The sequence below is a fragment of the Vicugna pacos genome, chromosome 19, assembly GCF_048564905.1.
Source record: "Vicugna pacos chromosome 19, VicPac4, whole genome shotgun sequence".
In the NCBI taxonomy this organism is placed as follows: domain Eukaryota; kingdom Metazoa; phylum Chordata; class Mammalia; order Artiodactyla; family Camelidae; genus Vicugna; species Vicugna pacos.
The window spans coordinates 21110374-21126260 of NC_133005.1; the positions used below are offsets into that span (position 1 = coordinate 21110374).

The window sequence follows — 15887 nt, forward strand, 5'->3', positions numbered from 1 at the left end:
TAGGGTTCCCATCTGCTAGGTAGGTTCCCTGCTGTTGTGGCCCAGGGGATGTTCTCTTCTTTGCAGCCGGCCTCCCAGCCTCAACCTGTCCTCCAGACGGGAGAGGAGGAGGGAAGAGTGTGACGTGCACTGCCATCATATTTCCAGCATCGCTTGAGCATGTACAGTGTCCTGCACATTGTTCTAAGACTTCACTCTCCAGTACTGGAGCCACTAGCCATATTTGGCTATTTAATAAAACATAAATGAATTAATAAAAATTAAACAAAATTTAAAATTCAGCCTTTCAGTCACACAAGCCACATTTCAAGTGCTTAATAAGGTATCTGTGGCTAGCAGCTACCATGTTGGACAGTACAGATCCAGAATATTTCCATCATCACAGAAAGTTCTCTTGACGGTGCCACTCTAAGACTTCAACCAGTGTCATCTCATTAATCCTCAAACCAAGCCTGCAAGGTGGATTCCATCATTTTCCCTCATTTTAGAGATAAGGTAACTGAAGCAGCAAGGAGTTAAATGACTTGTCCAGAGTCACACAGCTGGTAAATAAGAGACTTGGGTTTCAGGCCCAAGTTGTGTGGCCCCAGAGCCTACACTCCTAACCATCCTGCTGCATTCGTCCCTGTACAGTATGGATAACTAGTTTGAAGATTCAGGGGAAGACAGCTATTAAAACTTAGCCAAAATTGATCCCTCATGTTCACTCAGATCATCTTTATTATCCTTACTCGTTTCCCTCCGACCCCTCTCTATATCCTCCAACCACCCGTGACATCAGTATTTTGTACCAGCAAAAAACTGATTATACTGTTCTGTTAGCAAACAACAACAATAACAAAAAAAGCAGAAAACCAGAGATCAGTATGTAGTTTTGAAGGTTTTCAGGCATATTTTTAGAAGGAACCTCTAATTTGAGTCACATCTTACTTACTTAAAAAAAGGGTAAGTGAATCATTCCTTATGCCTGAACAAGACAGTTACATCTTAGCTAAAAAGAAAGTTCCTGAGGAAGAGCTCCAAGGGTATCATTAGGGACCCCTAACCCCCAGGTGGAACACTGGCAGACTTCAAAGGTAGAAGGGGTCTTTGACTTTAAGGAGTTACTAGTCTAAAGGAGGTGAGACCTCCCTGCTTTAATGGAGCAAACATGCTTCCCAATCTCAAGACAAAAGAGATGTAAATTCTTTCAAATAAGGGTTTTGTACACAAAATGGCATACAAGTAAGGGAGAATTCAAGTATTATGGAATAAATGTTCTTCCCAATGTAATATGTAATACATGCAAAACCCCAATTACTTACACCTAGAATTTTTTAAACCTTTTAAGGTATGAAGGCAAATTTGATGCTGGATCAGTCTTTCCACTAATGGTTCAGATCTGCGTATGGTTTGGCCGTCCTTTGGAGAAGACTCGCTTTGTGGCCAAGTGTAAAGGTAAGCATTTGGCTGGGACATGTCCCAGACACTGGTAAAAGAACACTCCAGAGTTGTCCTTACTTCCTGGCGGCACCATTTAGTATTGTGTGCTGCCTCTTCTCACCATTTGGATCTGACAGCGGGCAGAGGCGTTTGAAGACTCAGGATTCCCTACTCCTGGGAACTGCGGCAGAGACACTGGGGAGGATCTGGTGGGGGTCCCTGTGAACCTTGGACCCTAGAGTATGGCCCCTTCCCAGTCCCTAACCCTCCCAGCTGTGCCGCCCTAGGCTTGGCCTCTGCCCCCAGGTGGGTAACAGCTTTGTCCTCTTCCTCCACCAGCAATTCAGTCCTCCATCAAGCCAAGTCCCTTCTCTGGAAACATCTACCACATCCTGGGCAAAGTAAAGTTTTCAGGTAACTGGGGCTTGGGTTTGGGAGCTCTACACTGTGCAGTACTCATATCTCATGAGTTCATAGCCTCTGCTGGTGCTTTGCAGACCACTGATGCCTCTCAGCCTCTCTCTCAAAGACCCCTCCCCTCTGGGTCTTACACCATCAGGCTCTTCTAGTCATCCCTTCGGTCAGGGTCCCGACCTTTCTCCAGGTTCGTTGCTCCGCAGTGGAGGAGCTGTTCTCCTTCCCCCGGATGAACTTGTCTAAGGCCTCTCCTCACAGCTCCTTGACTTCCTTGTCAGAAAGTCGTACCCCAGCCCTTTTGAGCCATCCATGGTCTCCTCCTGGAACTATCATCAGGAGCTACCCAGTGCTGAGCCCTCCAGCTCTGAATCCATTTCTACCAAAGCCTGCAAGCCTTCTGCTCGCCTTCTCCCTTCTGTTCAGCAGACCTGTTTGTTAGCCTTAGGCCTCTGAAGCCCTCACGACCTAAAGTCTGTCTGTCTTCAGCTGGGGTTCAGGGAAGGTGTCAAAACAAGGAGTTAATCATCTCAGCATTGAGAAAGGGGAGAATATTCCAGGGAAAAGGCACAGCAGGTGCTGTGGACCCGAGGGGCACATAGCAGGAGCCAGAACGGGTTTGCTGTGGCTGGGGCCTGGTGGGGGAAGTGAGAGGGAGTGTATCTGGTAGGGCATCTTTGGCTGTTACAACAAACCCCGACTCAGCTAGCAGGTGTTAGCTACCTAGCAAGAAGCCAAGCAGTCGAGCAGCTTAGCAAGGCCACTGAAGGCCCACATAATGTATGGCTTTGTGTTCTTCCATTTTTGGTGTCGGCTTTCCCTTAGGTCCCCACCCCTCATGGCTGCCAGCTAGGAATGCAGGTCTAGGTACCACATCCAGACACAGCACCCAGCTGATGCAAGAGGCTGGCTCTTCCCGTGGGTGTCTTCATCAGTTCCTCAGCAGACTTCTCTCACTGGCCAGGATTGAGTTGCCATGCCTTCTGGGACCCATCACCCAATGGGGAACTGGTATTAGAGGAAGAGGGGTGATGCTGGGCGGGAAACCAAGGAGTGTCTGCTGTAGGGAGCCACTGAGAGTTGTAAGCGTGGGATTATCTGGGTTCAGCTAGAAGAATTAGATGACAGAGGCTGTATAAAAACTCTGACAAGGTCCTTAACCTTTGAGTTTATGCTACTGAATCTGAAACTTTGGTCAAACCCACTTCCCTCAGGCTCCGACAGACAGCCCCTCACTTGCTTCAGAGGTCTTAATGCCTTCATCTTCCCTCTCCCACATCATCACCTCCTTTTCTTCTTTATTTAGACCCTTTCTTCTTCAAGGTTAACCTCTGTTTTAGGTCCCTTTCTCATCATACCTTTTGGGGACCTTGCCCTTTTCTTTTGTCTCCAGTAAGTCCTAGCCCCGAGCTCCTCAGCCTGTAAACCCAGTCACATCTTCCCTGTGGACACCTGCGTGACCCTCCTGCAGCACTTGTACTACTGGCCGTGCCCTCCTCCCTTGGCCTCAGGCCTCAGCTGAGACCCATCCCCTTCACCTCTACAAGGGGGGCTTTTCCTTGCTTCTCTCAACTACCTCTTCCACAGGAGCCACCCCCTCCTTCTAATGACTGCATGGACGCCTCCCACTCAAGGTGCTGCAGTCTTTCAAATACCGCAGATGCAAAGTCAGGCTCTTTCTTCTCCCACCTGCAAACCTTTTCCTCCTCTTTAGTCCCCTTCTGGGTTAGTGGTGTCCACCTGATCACCCAGTCAGCCGAGCTAGAAACATACATTGTTCCTCCTTACTCTGTCCCTTCTAATCTGCTCCCTGTCATGTCAGTTATCCCTCCTGCACATCTCATGAATCTGTCCCTGACCAGCTGCACTGTTAGAGTCTTACTGTAACCTTACCATTTTGGGGCAGGGTCTCAGGGACTAATGAGTTCTCCTTGCAGACTCTGAGAGGACCATGGAGGTCTGCCACAATACTCTGGCCAATTCCTTGAGTATCGTGCCAGTTTTGGAGGGACCCACGCCGCCGCCTGACCCCAGAAGCACACCACAAGGCAGCGGTGGGCAGCAGGAATACTACCTTGTGTTCATCGGCTGCTCCCTGAAGGAAGAAAGCGTCAAGGATTGGCTGAGGCAGTCAGCTAAGCAGGTGGTTTCCGAAGCCCAGACAGGCCTGGCACAATATGACCAGCACACCTCAGGGTTGCTCCTGGCCCTGGGGCAGAAGCCCCTCCACCTTCTCCCTGGTGCCTCCCCACTGGCTCACTCCTCCCAGGCTCAGCCAGCATTTTCAGGGACTCTCTGAGAGTGGGAGGAAGCCCCTGGTGCAAAGTCTAGGCCGTTGTTTTGCTGCCTGCCCTGAGAGCCCAAGTTCTCACAGCCATTTCCAGTGCTACTTCCCAAGGCAGACTGGAGTTATTAGGTGGCTTAACTGGGACCTAGGTGAAACTTAGTTGTTCCATGTGGACTGTGGATCAGTTTGGTGTTCTAAATGCAAAATGTCTTTTCTTAACTGAACCTTATTCAAAGGCTCTCCTGTGTTCTGAGCCCAGGGTCTCCTGTACTTCGGTTCTCTCTCCAGAAAGGAGAAAGAACAAAAATATGCTTAGAGCCCTTTATAAACCAGGACTCCAAGCATAGGTAGCAGTAAGCCTGGAGGCCCTGGAGACAGGTGCAGGGAAAGAGGGGGCTTGCTGTGGATCTGCACAAGCATCTTTCGCCCCATACTACAAAGAAAAATCCAGACTGGAGTTAAAATTCTCTAATATGCTGCAAACTTTGGGTGCTAAGCCTCTTTGCACAGCCTTATGGGTTAAGCTTATGCTTTTAGAACTGGAAGTAGAGCCTGGGTCTTCCGTAGATGCCCAGTTGGAACCTGTCTTCTATTCTAAGGGATGGCTGCCTGCAGGCTGTGTCTTTTTCAGACTCACTGGATAAACTCTTAAATGAGTGGGAATCTGTGAGAATCTGGCTATGGGACTTTGTGTTGTTCTTTTGTCTGCATGTCTGTCACTCACTGGCTTAGGGTTGAGAATCTGCAGAGGTAGAAACATGCCTGTTTGCAAAAGCACCAGTCTCTCTCCTACCACTTTTTCCCCCTGGCACGTAAGACTCCACGGCCGGAAGGTGGTCTTAAGGGGCAGATGGGCTGGATGTTGTATCCAGGCATGACCGTACTCGTGCTTTCTCCTCCACTGGGTTCTTAGTCACATAGCTCGTCCCCAGAGCTCTGAGCCTTCACCCTCCCAGGTACTCCATCAGCTCTCTTGGGACCTGACACCTCTTTACATCTCTGCACAGAAACCTCAGAGGAAAGCCCTGAAGACCAGAGGGATGCTGACCCAGCAGGAGATCAGGAACATCCATGTGAGTCCCCTGCCCTGGGGGCCCACACCCCTCAGTGTCCCAAGGCTCTTCTTGCACAGCTCCATCCTTTAGGATTCCCAACTGAGGCAAGCTGCTTGTAGGGCATGCTGGAGGTCTTGCTTCTCTCAGGCCACGGAGGGAAGCTGGGTAAAGAGAAACCTTAGCCCATCTGGCCTTGCAGCCTCAGGGAGGAGGAGGGCAGGATGACATGGGCTTGAGACTGAGGAGAACTGGTGCCTGTGGGAGGAACAAGTGGTGTGGAGCTGTTTTGTCACCCTGTTCAAGTACGTGCAGGAGTCCTTTCCTCCTCCCATTCCTCTGTCCTAGACAAACCACAGATAAACCAGTGAGGGCCCAGGAGAAAACTGTCTAGATCCAGAAGCTGCTCGTGGGCAGTTTGTAGAAGCCTAAGGCCAGGATGAGAGGCCCCTCAGTGAGCCCGCTCAGTCTCCAGGCTGACTCCCAGGCTCAGCCCCAGTCCCCATCACCACTGAGGACTTGATGGATTTGGAGGCAGAGGCTGTAAGGGTCAGAGAGTCCAGGCCTCAGCGTGAGCTGTGTCCACCAGTCCTGGTAATGAGCAGGTGGGGCAGGACTCTGGGACTCCAGGGCCTGGGGAACTCTGGGTGTTCTTGGTGAGGACACTGGGCACCTCAGAAGGCAGTCCTTGCAGTGTGTGTTCCCCAGAAGCAGACCTTAAGCAAGGATTTGAGTGCAGGTGGTTTATTTTGGAAATGATTCTAGAAGACACTTAAAAGGAAAGTGGAAAAGTAAGAGAGAAGGGAAGGGTATTGTCATACCAGTACCACTGTAGGCTCCTGGGGCTTAATCACATTAGGAACGCCCAGAGTTCCTCCCTGAGATCTGGGGGAACCTCCATCAGTCATTGCTTGACGGCTGCTGGGGGCAGGTGTTCATTTCCTGGCACGTCTGGTCTTCCCCGGGGCAAAGTGGGCTGTCTGGCGCAGGTGCTAGGCTTGTTTGTTTTTGTTTTTAATCAATGAGTGAATGATTTTAAAAATGGTCAGATAATTCTAACAAGACCCTTTTTCTACAGGTGAAGCGCCACCTGGACCCCCTACCTGCAGGCTACTTCTATAATGGCACCCAATTTGTCAACTTCTTTGGTGACAAGACTGATTTTCACCCACGTATCCTTGGAATCTGGGGCAGAGAGGCTGGGGAGATGTGAAAGCCTGGCTGTAAGAGCCACCACAGCCCAGCCCCTTGTGCAGGCTGGATTCTGGGAATAGACAGCAAGCAACAGAGGCAGACGTTTCATTTTGTCCTCTTAGAGTCATGAAAATTACATTTCTCCTTCATTCAGTGATGGCTGAGGTTATACGGTGGGTTGTGGTTTACATGCAGCTCTGGTGACATCCTGAGTTCTGTGGTCATCAGGGAGTCATAATTTACAAGTTGGAGACTAGGTCTGATTACAGTAGTTAATCTGTGAAAAGATGGATGGGGTGCTGCTGTGTGCTGGTGAGAGCTGAAGGGCTCAGTTCTAAGATCTCGTGAAGGGCCCTGCTCCACCCCCCATCACAGGTGCTGCCAGTATATAAAAAGAGCCTGTCAGGTACTCTACACAGGCTGGGCACTCATTACCTTGGTGTCCCCTACCTTAGCTGCCCACAGATTCCTGTAGGACTGGGCAGCTCTTTTGGCCCCCAGGCTCAGGGCTTTCTTCCTTAATGAGATGCTAGTCATGGACCAGTTCATGAATGACTATGTGGAAGAAGCCAACCGGGAAATTGAGAAATATAACCGCGAGCTGGAGCAGCAGGAGTATCATGACCTCTTTGAGCAGAAGCCCTAGAGGAAGGCTGCAGAGTGTCTACCCTGAGATGGACGTTTAGAAGTGGGATGTCTTAACCTCAGCTTTCCCAGACACCCCTCCCTGGAGAGGCTGTCTTTGTTCTCCTTGGCCTTTGTGTGCTGGCTTGAGTGCATGTTGTCTTTATTCTCTGTTCAGCGCTGAAGAGCATCACCTGCACCACTGATGTGACAGGGGAGGGGGTCCTCATGGAGGAGGAGCGTACCGGGACTGCGCTTTGTGTGCAGCTAGACCGCTAGGTCTCTGATAACAGTGTTTCCTTTGGGCTGTTGCAGCACTGTGTGAGGGTGGGGAGAAGCATTTGGATCACACAGAGGAGCTGCTGGGACACAGAAAGAATCCTGGCTGCCCAAACTGTGGCCATGCCTGGGGGGCCAGGCCACCACAGTCCTCAGGCCTCAGACACTGCCCCAGGAGAGCCCTCCACCCCAGTGGAGCGCCTGCCTCCCTACTTAGGCCCCTTCCATTGAAGGCTCCGGCCTTGCTGGCCCAGGGCCCAGTCCTAGGGGGAACAGTACAAGCCCTGGCCAGTCCCAACCCACAGAGCCAGAAACCTGGGCTGAGATCTTGAATAGCTTGTTATAAAAGAAGTGAATTTCCCTTATAGACTAAACTGAAGGGAGAGACATGTTGCTTTTCAAAAGTGTGTGACTTTTGAATTGACATAAGCAGTTCCTCTTGGGTTTGGTTTTGAGCTCCCCTGATGGCATCACTCATCGCCTAAATCAAGAACAAAACTGCTGCTCAGGTATCCCAGGCGATGCTTTGCCTCACTGTTGAGGGCAGTGTCTTGCAACTGCTTAGTCTTAGGCCCAGGGTTCTGATCGCTTATAGGGGGCATCCTTGAAGGGAGTTCAGTCTGCACCGATCCCTCCCCTAGTCTTACCAGGGAAAGCCTGGTTTTCAGCCACAAACTTCAGGAAACTCATGTCCCTAAGCATTGTGACTAGCCCTGGACTTGTTTGTCTCCTGAGGACCAAGACTGTCAAAGAATTCCAGTATTCAAGTTAGAATTCCCTCTAATAGTCTTTGTTTCCAGCTGGACTAAAAATCAGAGAGGAATTACAAGCACATCCCATGTCTGACCTTCAGAATTAGTGTGGGGGAGGGGGAGGTCACAGGCACTGATACTTGGGTGGTGTCTGTTAGGACTTCAGCGCCTCAGCTGCCTAGATTGTAAATGCTTTCTGAATTTCACTTTTTTTTTTTTTTTTGCATGCCTTAGGAAGAAGCACATAGGCAAAACCAGCAAAGTTTCTAGTATTGTAGAGGGGTTTTTAAGAAAGGCCCCTGGCACAGAGGAGAGACAGAAAAAGGATGGAGCACATGTGGTCTGTCACAGACGCCTGAATGCAAGTAGTAAAGCAGTTATTAAGGGCTTGTCAGTAAAATGTACTTGTATTAGGGAAAAATTGCATTTGAAGTGTAGTGAACAAAACTCCAAACACCATTGAATAAGAAATCTTGCATGAGGAAAGGCTTCTGAAAAAGCCCATGTGCTCCAGTCCCAGCTCCCAAAGCTGGTGACAAGGGCCCAGGTGTGGAGCCCAAGTCTGGGAGCCGCTCACTTCTGGCTGGCCAGAGGCTGGGGTCCACGATGGGCCCGCCTCTGCTTCAGAGTCAATAACATAGATCTTAAGTGCAATTGATGAGATAAGCAATGAGTTACTGTAGCTTCTTTTAGCTCTACCGAGCTCTTTTTAAAAACTCAAACTTGAGCAGCCTTAGAAAAGGGAGAGGTGGGGTGGGTGGGTAGGGTGGGGGGAACCACAGGCCATCTCCTCCAGGTGGGCTGCTGTGAACTTTTAAATGAAAGCTCTCTTTCTAGGAGCTCGAGCCATTTCCTGGCTGCTGCACAAAGAGTTTTTAAAGAGGGGTCGGAGCCCGCCCATAAAAGCGGGTCTTAAACACTGCGTGGGGCTATACCTCGTGGTGGTCTTGGTTTCTGACCATTATCCATAGAAATGCTCTCTCACCAACTTGCCCCACTGTCCCAATTCCTCTCCTGTTAGAGGGGAAACTGTGATTACCTCAACTTGAATATGAAACTGTGATTGAAAAAAGTCAAAACGTTAAGTCTCAAAGCCAAAAAGGCAAAACTGGCTGGGGCCTGCATAGACACTCCTCAGCCTGCTCGGGAGTGTGAAGGGCACACTGGCGAAAGGGCATTCCTTGGGGCACACTTGCTGTGCTCCTGGTGAAGAGGCACACTAGTAGTGCACTGTGTGAGCTCTTTGAGGACTGAGGCCGGGAGGATGCCTCCTCTCCGCACTGCCTCTTCTGGAACCTTCGGGGCCTCTGGGTTCTGACTGTGAAGTTTAATATCCACTTGATTTCTCTGGGTGCTCCAGATGGAAGGGTAAGTCTTGGGCTGTCTCTAGAGGAAGGGCCATGACACTGTGTTTTAGATTTTGACCTTAGAAGTGGATATCAGGGATCCAGCAAAGACACCTGGTTCCTAGGGACAGGCAGAAGTCCTCCAGGGGCATACATGCTTTTTGCCAACTTTTCCTTTTAGCAGCTTCAGTTTTATATCACCCAGAGTGAGTGTGATAATGTTGAAGTCGCTGAAGTTATGGGTTATTTTATGTTTTGATGTGGGATTTTTCGTTTCTTGATTGGAAGGAGGAGGCAGAAATTGGAGAAAAGGGATCACCCTAGGAGGGGGCTGCTGGCAAGGAGTGGAGTCGGCCCCACAGAGTCCTGGGGACTCTGGCCACTAGGTCCTGTGGGTCACAAGAAGTTCCCTCCTAAATTCTGTTAGGATTTCAGAGAATTTTTGCACAGTAATAAGCTCTGGGTTTGCTCTTTGGGCTCCTCAAAAGGGAAAAGTTAACTCAAAGATTGTAAACTATTAAGTATTGCAGCCACGTTGCTGACCTAGATGGATAGTTGTACCTCAAAAAAGTAGGTGAGAAATGGCTTCCTCATTTCCAGGTTGTCAAACACTAATGACAGAAGAGCTCACTTACGTGCCAAAATTCACTTTTATACTAGTTTTTCAGTGCTTTCATATTTGTAACTTAAATTTAAAACTCGTATTTACAAACACTACTGTAACTTCAGTGAAACAATCGTGTGATTGAAGCTTTTTGCTTATTATAGTATTTATTACACTACTTAATTCAGTAAGTATTATAAAAGTAGCCTTCAATTTATTTTTATATTATTTTACATGTTTTTACCTGCAGTTGTGTATGTGAATTTACCTTGTTAACTGAGATGTAACGCAAAGGACCAATAAACTATCACTGAACGAGCTAGGTCTCCTGTAGTTGCCTGTTGCTGTAGACATGGTCCCAAAGTGTCCGTGGGGGTCGAGGAGGTGCCTGCCCCTGGGACGAGGGACCTCCCTTCAGCTTTCCCTTGGACGCCTCTTTGCTGGGGCTGCCGCAGGAGGGGTTCTACTCCCCTCCCCAGACCCCGGAGCAGCCCGTACAGAATACGATTCATATGAGACCACTGTGGCTTGGTGTGGGCACCCTCAGGGAGTCCCAGATCCCAACTAGGGGCTCAGTGAAGCCGGCCGTGGGCACCAGAGTCTCCCAGGGCCCCAGAGAAAAGCTCTCCCATCCTCACCCTCATGGGTCCCTGCATCCGCCATTGCCTGTACCCCCGTCTTGGACAGTGGGGCACCCGCCTGGGCCAGGCTGCCGCAGGAACCGTTGCTTCACAGGCTGGTAACTCAGTTTAATCCCAGCCAAAGCGCCACAAAGTGGCCACTCGGTCTCACTTTGCAAACAGGATGAGCAGGACACTGGGTGGCAGAGTCACTGCCCTCGCCCAGTTAGATCCCAGCACCCCTCCCGGCGCTCCCCAGGTCGAGCGGCCTTGGAACCGCAGGGTCTAAGGGAGAGGTTGGCTGGAGCCCCCAGAGCTCTAGTGGACCCCATGCTGGACCAGCCTGGGGCTGGCTGGCAAGCGTCCCGCCACAGGTGGGGCAGGGCCACAGGCCTCGCTCCTCCCACTGGCCACTCAAATCCCCTAGCCTTGCTGGGACGAGGGGCTTCTGCTATTTCTGGGAAGGGCTGACTAGGAGGGCACCGCAGAGTGGTAGTGCATCTACAGAGACCCCGCCTCCTGTCTACCTTCAATACAGCGGCCTCCAGATGAGGGAAGTGCCCCACCGGGAAGATTTCGGAGCTCGCCAAAGGAGGAGGGTGCAGCCTCCACAGGCAGCCTCCCTCAGATGTTTGGGAAGATGGTCTTGGGTTTGGAGGCTCTGTGTAATGAATCAGTCATGTACAAACCAAATGCAAAACTGCATGCGATGGCTGAGAGAACTGGAGAAGGGGGTTTGGCAGCAGCACTGAATCATTCTCCTTACCACCTCTTTCCCCAACCGCCCTTCTCCGCCCCCTCACAGGGCTTGAACCTTGATGGAGTTCTTGTGCTTGCACTTACCAGAAACCTCCAGGGTCTGGGGATTACCCCCAAAGAATTGTTGAGGTGGGAGAGACCGTAACTGAAGAAAAGTTCCCCGGCTGGATGTTCTTTGAGGGTCAGGAGGACTTAGAGGCCAAGAAGTCTGGGGATCAGAAAGGGGTCCTATCCCCAACTAGGGCCCACAGTAAGGAAGGGAGACTGCTGAACTGAAACCTGAGGGCATGCTTGACAGAGCCAGAGCCCAGAATCAGGGAATCCTGGAGGGACAGACATGTGCAAAGTGATTTGGAGCAGAAGGTGGAGCTGCTGAAAATCACAAGTTTCTCTGAGGAGCACAGAAATGCTGATGTATTCATTTATATCATACAATTGAGGAAACAGTCGTGTGCAAAGAAAACATGACCATAGCCCCACTTCCACCTCATGATGGAAAGGGAATGGCTTGGTTGCTGTAAGAGGAGTCCAGGGTGGCACCAGCTTCAAGTTCAGCTGGACCCAGGTGCTCAGATGTCATTAGAGCCCTCTCTCCATCCTTAGTGGCTTCAATGTCTCCTGGCAGTAAGCCACCAGCAGCCCCAATACCCTAAAGGCAAGACCCAACCTCCCTCTCCAGAGGCAGGCCCCAAGTCTGGGGTCACATTCCCATCCCTGAATCAGGCACAGTGGTCAGGAGTATTCCGATTGGCCAGGCTGAGTGTCACTGAACACTTACGAGGGCCCCTCAACTTCATTTGGGAACTGGGTCCCCCAAAGAAAGGCTTGCTCCCCTGGACAAGCATTGCACACCCCCCTGCAGGCCATTTCTGAGCTTTTGTACTAAAATCAGATACCTACTTGATTTAAAAACTTTGCTTTCTGCTAGTCTTTTCTAGTACAAGTGATAGCAAACACCGTTGTTCTGTTGTGGCGGTGGTGATAGTAATAGTGACTTCTAACCAAAAGAAGAAAATTTTTAAATGAAAATGTTCTAGCCACTAAGGTAATTGTCCCCCTGGGGAGGAGGAAAGACTCCACAGTGCCTAGGTACAGCCAGGGACGCCAGTGTTCCATGGGAGCCCGTCTGATCTTTTTTTTCCCCCTAAAAAAAAGATCATGTAGACTATAGTGTCGCTTCACATCGGTGGGGGTGAGAAGTGGATCAAGTAGAGTGATTCTGAAGGAACAATTGACAAGACAAAATGACTAATCAGTCAAGAGCGAAGCGGATAACTTCAAGGTAGAAGTGGAAAAAGCCAAAGTGGAAAAAAACCCAAGGTTTTGAAACAAGTCCAAAAGTTTTTTGTTTCATTCTCCAAAAATCTGAAGAAAAGTAAATTTGTTTATCCACAAATTATTCCTGTTTTCCCCAGGCCTCTGCATTGCTAAATTGACCAAAATAATTTGGTTAATGAAATTTCATCAGGGTCAACAAATTTTATGTCAAACTAATAAATGATTATAAATCTATTTTTTAAAAGCTAACCAAATAAAGTGTGAATATATTTCCATTTTCTGTTTTTCCCATACCAGTAAAGATGTTTAATTTTTTTTTCCTTCATGGCTTCTAATTTTTAAGAAACCTTACATCTTTACTCTGAAATGTCATGCCTGGATGAATGTACAAATAATAGCAAAATAAGGACAACAGGAAGAGAAAAGATGGTTTGATAACCAAAAATTCATGGAATTTTCTAAAAAAAGACTCAAATTCAACCTTTGTTTTACAGATAAAAATGATCCAAGACCCAAACACTCTGGAGGTCTTGCCCAAGGGTGTTGTCCTGTGCCTTCCCACTAACTTTTCCTCTCAGTTCATCCCATTCCCTTTGAGGAGCTGTTGGAGCAGAGAAGCTGGCGGTCATTTGAAAACAACCTGAAGTGGGGCCGCAGGCAGTGTCAGCCACAAAGGGTAAGCTCAAGGCAGAACCTTGGGTAGCGATCGCCATGGCACAGGGGACTAGTGAAAATGTGAGCCATAGAGGAGGAGGAAGCGGGGTACGCATCAAGTCCGAGGAGGGAGGGGATGGCCAGGAGGGTGACAGGCCACTGAACTCACCAGCTGGAAGTGGCTGCTGAAGATTCCAGTGAAGTGGGGCATGAGGGCAGTAGATGAAGCAGGGAAGTCTGGGGCCAGCTCTGCTGGGAATGCAGATTCTTGGCCCCTCGTAGGGATGCCTCGGAGCAGGATGAGCAAAAGCAGGTCAGCATTTAGTGGTGTCTGTCCACCAGGGGTTTCCTGATGGAGAAGCTGGGCTGTGGAACTGGAACCGAGTTCAGAAGGTAGAGGGGCCTGACCTGAGGGCAATGGGGCAGCTCTGGAACCTTTCTGCTCAAGAGCCTGTTGGTCAGATAAAATCATTGAGCAGAGCCGGTAGACCTGTCGAGCAATAGATTCTGACTGTGAGTATGGGTGGGGTTGCCCACAGAAGGATGTCATCCTGAGGGGAGCAGGTCCTTGCTGGCCCTCCACAGGGCTCCTTGCCCTCCTGGCTGCCCTTACAGGAGCCTGGAGCTTCCTCAGAAGGGGTAGATAGTAACTGGGAGAAGGCTTCATGCTATGTTAGTTGAGCACCAAGGGGTCTTCCTCCCACCAACCCATGGGGACTGGAGGTTTCCTCCAGGAGAGAGGGAAGGCCAGTGGAGGCCCTGTTCGTCCCTCAGTCCCCTCCAGCATCACCGGAGGGCTAGTGCAGGAACGGCATCTTTCCTCCCAGGAAGAGTGAGGCCGCAGTACAACCACAGCTGGAGAAGGGCTGTGAGGGGCTGGGAATGCTGCTCAAGGCTGCCCGCCCTGGGCAGCAAGGAGCCCCAAGAGGCTTGTAAAACCCAGGGGACTCCAGGAAAAGTTAAAGGCTGCAAGGTGAGGGAAACCACGCATGCCAAGTGTCCAAGGATGGCGAGGGCAGTGAGATCAGGCAGACTGGAAGTAGAAATACAAGGACTCGATGAAAAGGAATATATATATACATTTATATGTATAACTGAATCACTATGCTGTACACTCACCAGAAATTAACACAACATTGTAAATCAACTATACTTTAATTTAAAAAAGAAAAGAAATACAAGGACTTGGTGACATCTGAGGAGTCCAGGTGAGAGGAAGGAGGCAGAGGGAATCAGGAATCTGGTTGGAAAACCTAAGCGGGAGTGGAGGCTGGAGGATGAAGAGGTCACCTGGAGGGCCTGACGGCTTGAAAGCCTCCAGGAACTGTACATGGAGGTGTCGGTCATGCATTCAAAATGTCACGGATTTACTGGGCACCTAGTATACCGGTGCTGCACTGGTGAAAAACACAGCCCTGCTCTCAGGGAGATCCCAGTTTAGCCAGGGAGACAGGGCCCAAGCAGTAGAGTATGAAGGATGAAGAAAGCCGTGCTGCAGTTAGGGGCCACGAGGCTCTGTGACGGAAGGAAACAGGAACCCACTTCAGATGGTGTAACGGGGGAAGGCCTCTCTGAGACCTGAAGGATGACCTGAGCCACAGTAAAAGCTGTGGACACACCTTCCATCCACCCAGAATATTGAGGCCTGGAGGCAGGGGAGGGCCGGTTGTGTTGGGGGAACAGCTGGCAGCCACTGTGGCTGCAACAGTGCTCCCCTGGGAGCAGGAGGTCTGGGATAAAATGGGGAAAAGGCAGGCACTGGCTTGTAGAGCACCCTTTACCTCACACCCCTTCTCTCCTAGGCCACAGCAGGGAGTTTGCTTTTATTTATTTATTTAGACCTTAGAGAAGCCATGGGCGGTGGAGAGTGGATGTGGGTGGGGGCAAGCTGGAAGGTCAGATGATGCACCAGACTGCAGGTGCAAGTGGGCAGAACTGTGCTCTTGTGAAGGTAAAGCCAACAGTACTTGCTCATGGATCAGATGTGGGTGAGTTGGGGTGACTCCCAGGTCTGAAGCAGCCAGGTGCATGGTGGTGAATGGTGGACTCAGGAGCCCTCTCTTACCTGCATCTCACTTGAATTCCCTATTAGCCGTCCAGGTTGGGGGGTGGGGGTAAGGAGGCTGTGGCGTGTTGAAGTCATTGGCTTGGTGACAGGTGTCCTGACACCTGGTGGTCAGCAGTGGCTGGTGGAGAGCCCCAGATCCAGGGAAAGCTGGGGCAGCCCAGCACTGAAAGCTGGATGGGAGGAGGTGAGAGGGAAAGAAGGAAATGGTGCCAGAAAAAGGAGGCACTGAATCAGGTGTTGGGTGCTCCTAGGGAGTGGGGGAGGGGGCCGGAAAGAAAGCTGAAGCAGGAGGACCTTAATGAGTTTCAGGGGAATGGCGCAGACAAGATGTGTATAAATGGGTCTAAGAGAGGTAGGAAGAGGGCATGGGGACAGAGGATTAGAGACGACTCTTTGGAGACATTTGCTCTAAAGCAGCTGAGAAACTGCTGGAAGAGGGAGATTAAAGGAGTGTTGTGTTTTTTGTTTTTTAATGAGATACTAGATTTACCTCTCTGGATTCTAAAATCTACAGGCATAGTGGCAAAAGGGGAA

At 50.1% G+C, this 15887-nt stretch overlaps 1 protein-coding gene across 2 annotated transcripts in view; it reads left to right on the forward strand.

The window, feature by feature from the left end:
- Nucleotides 1-10292, forward strand: part of DNAAF9 (dynein axonemal assembly factor 9) — a 107195-nt gene extending 96903 nt beyond the window's left edge. For both annotated transcript variants that reach the window (XM_006207334.3, XM_015241818.3), the window contains exons 32-37: nucleotides 1331-1437; nucleotides 1762-1836; nucleotides 3774-3979; nucleotides 5131-5196; nucleotides 6254-6347; nucleotides 6903-10292. In XM_006207334.3, the coding sequence (XP_006207396.1) occupies nucleotides 1331-1437; nucleotides 1762-1836; nucleotides 3774-3979; nucleotides 5131-5196; nucleotides 6254-6347; nucleotides 6903-7015 (661 nt within the window). In that variant the 3' untranslated portion in view covers nucleotides 7016-10292. The remainder of the gene's footprint in view (nucleotides 1-1330; nucleotides 1438-1761; nucleotides 1837-3773; nucleotides 3980-5130; nucleotides 5197-6253; nucleotides 6348-6902) is intronic.
- The last annotated feature ends 5595 nt before the right edge of the window (nucleotides 10293-15887 follow it).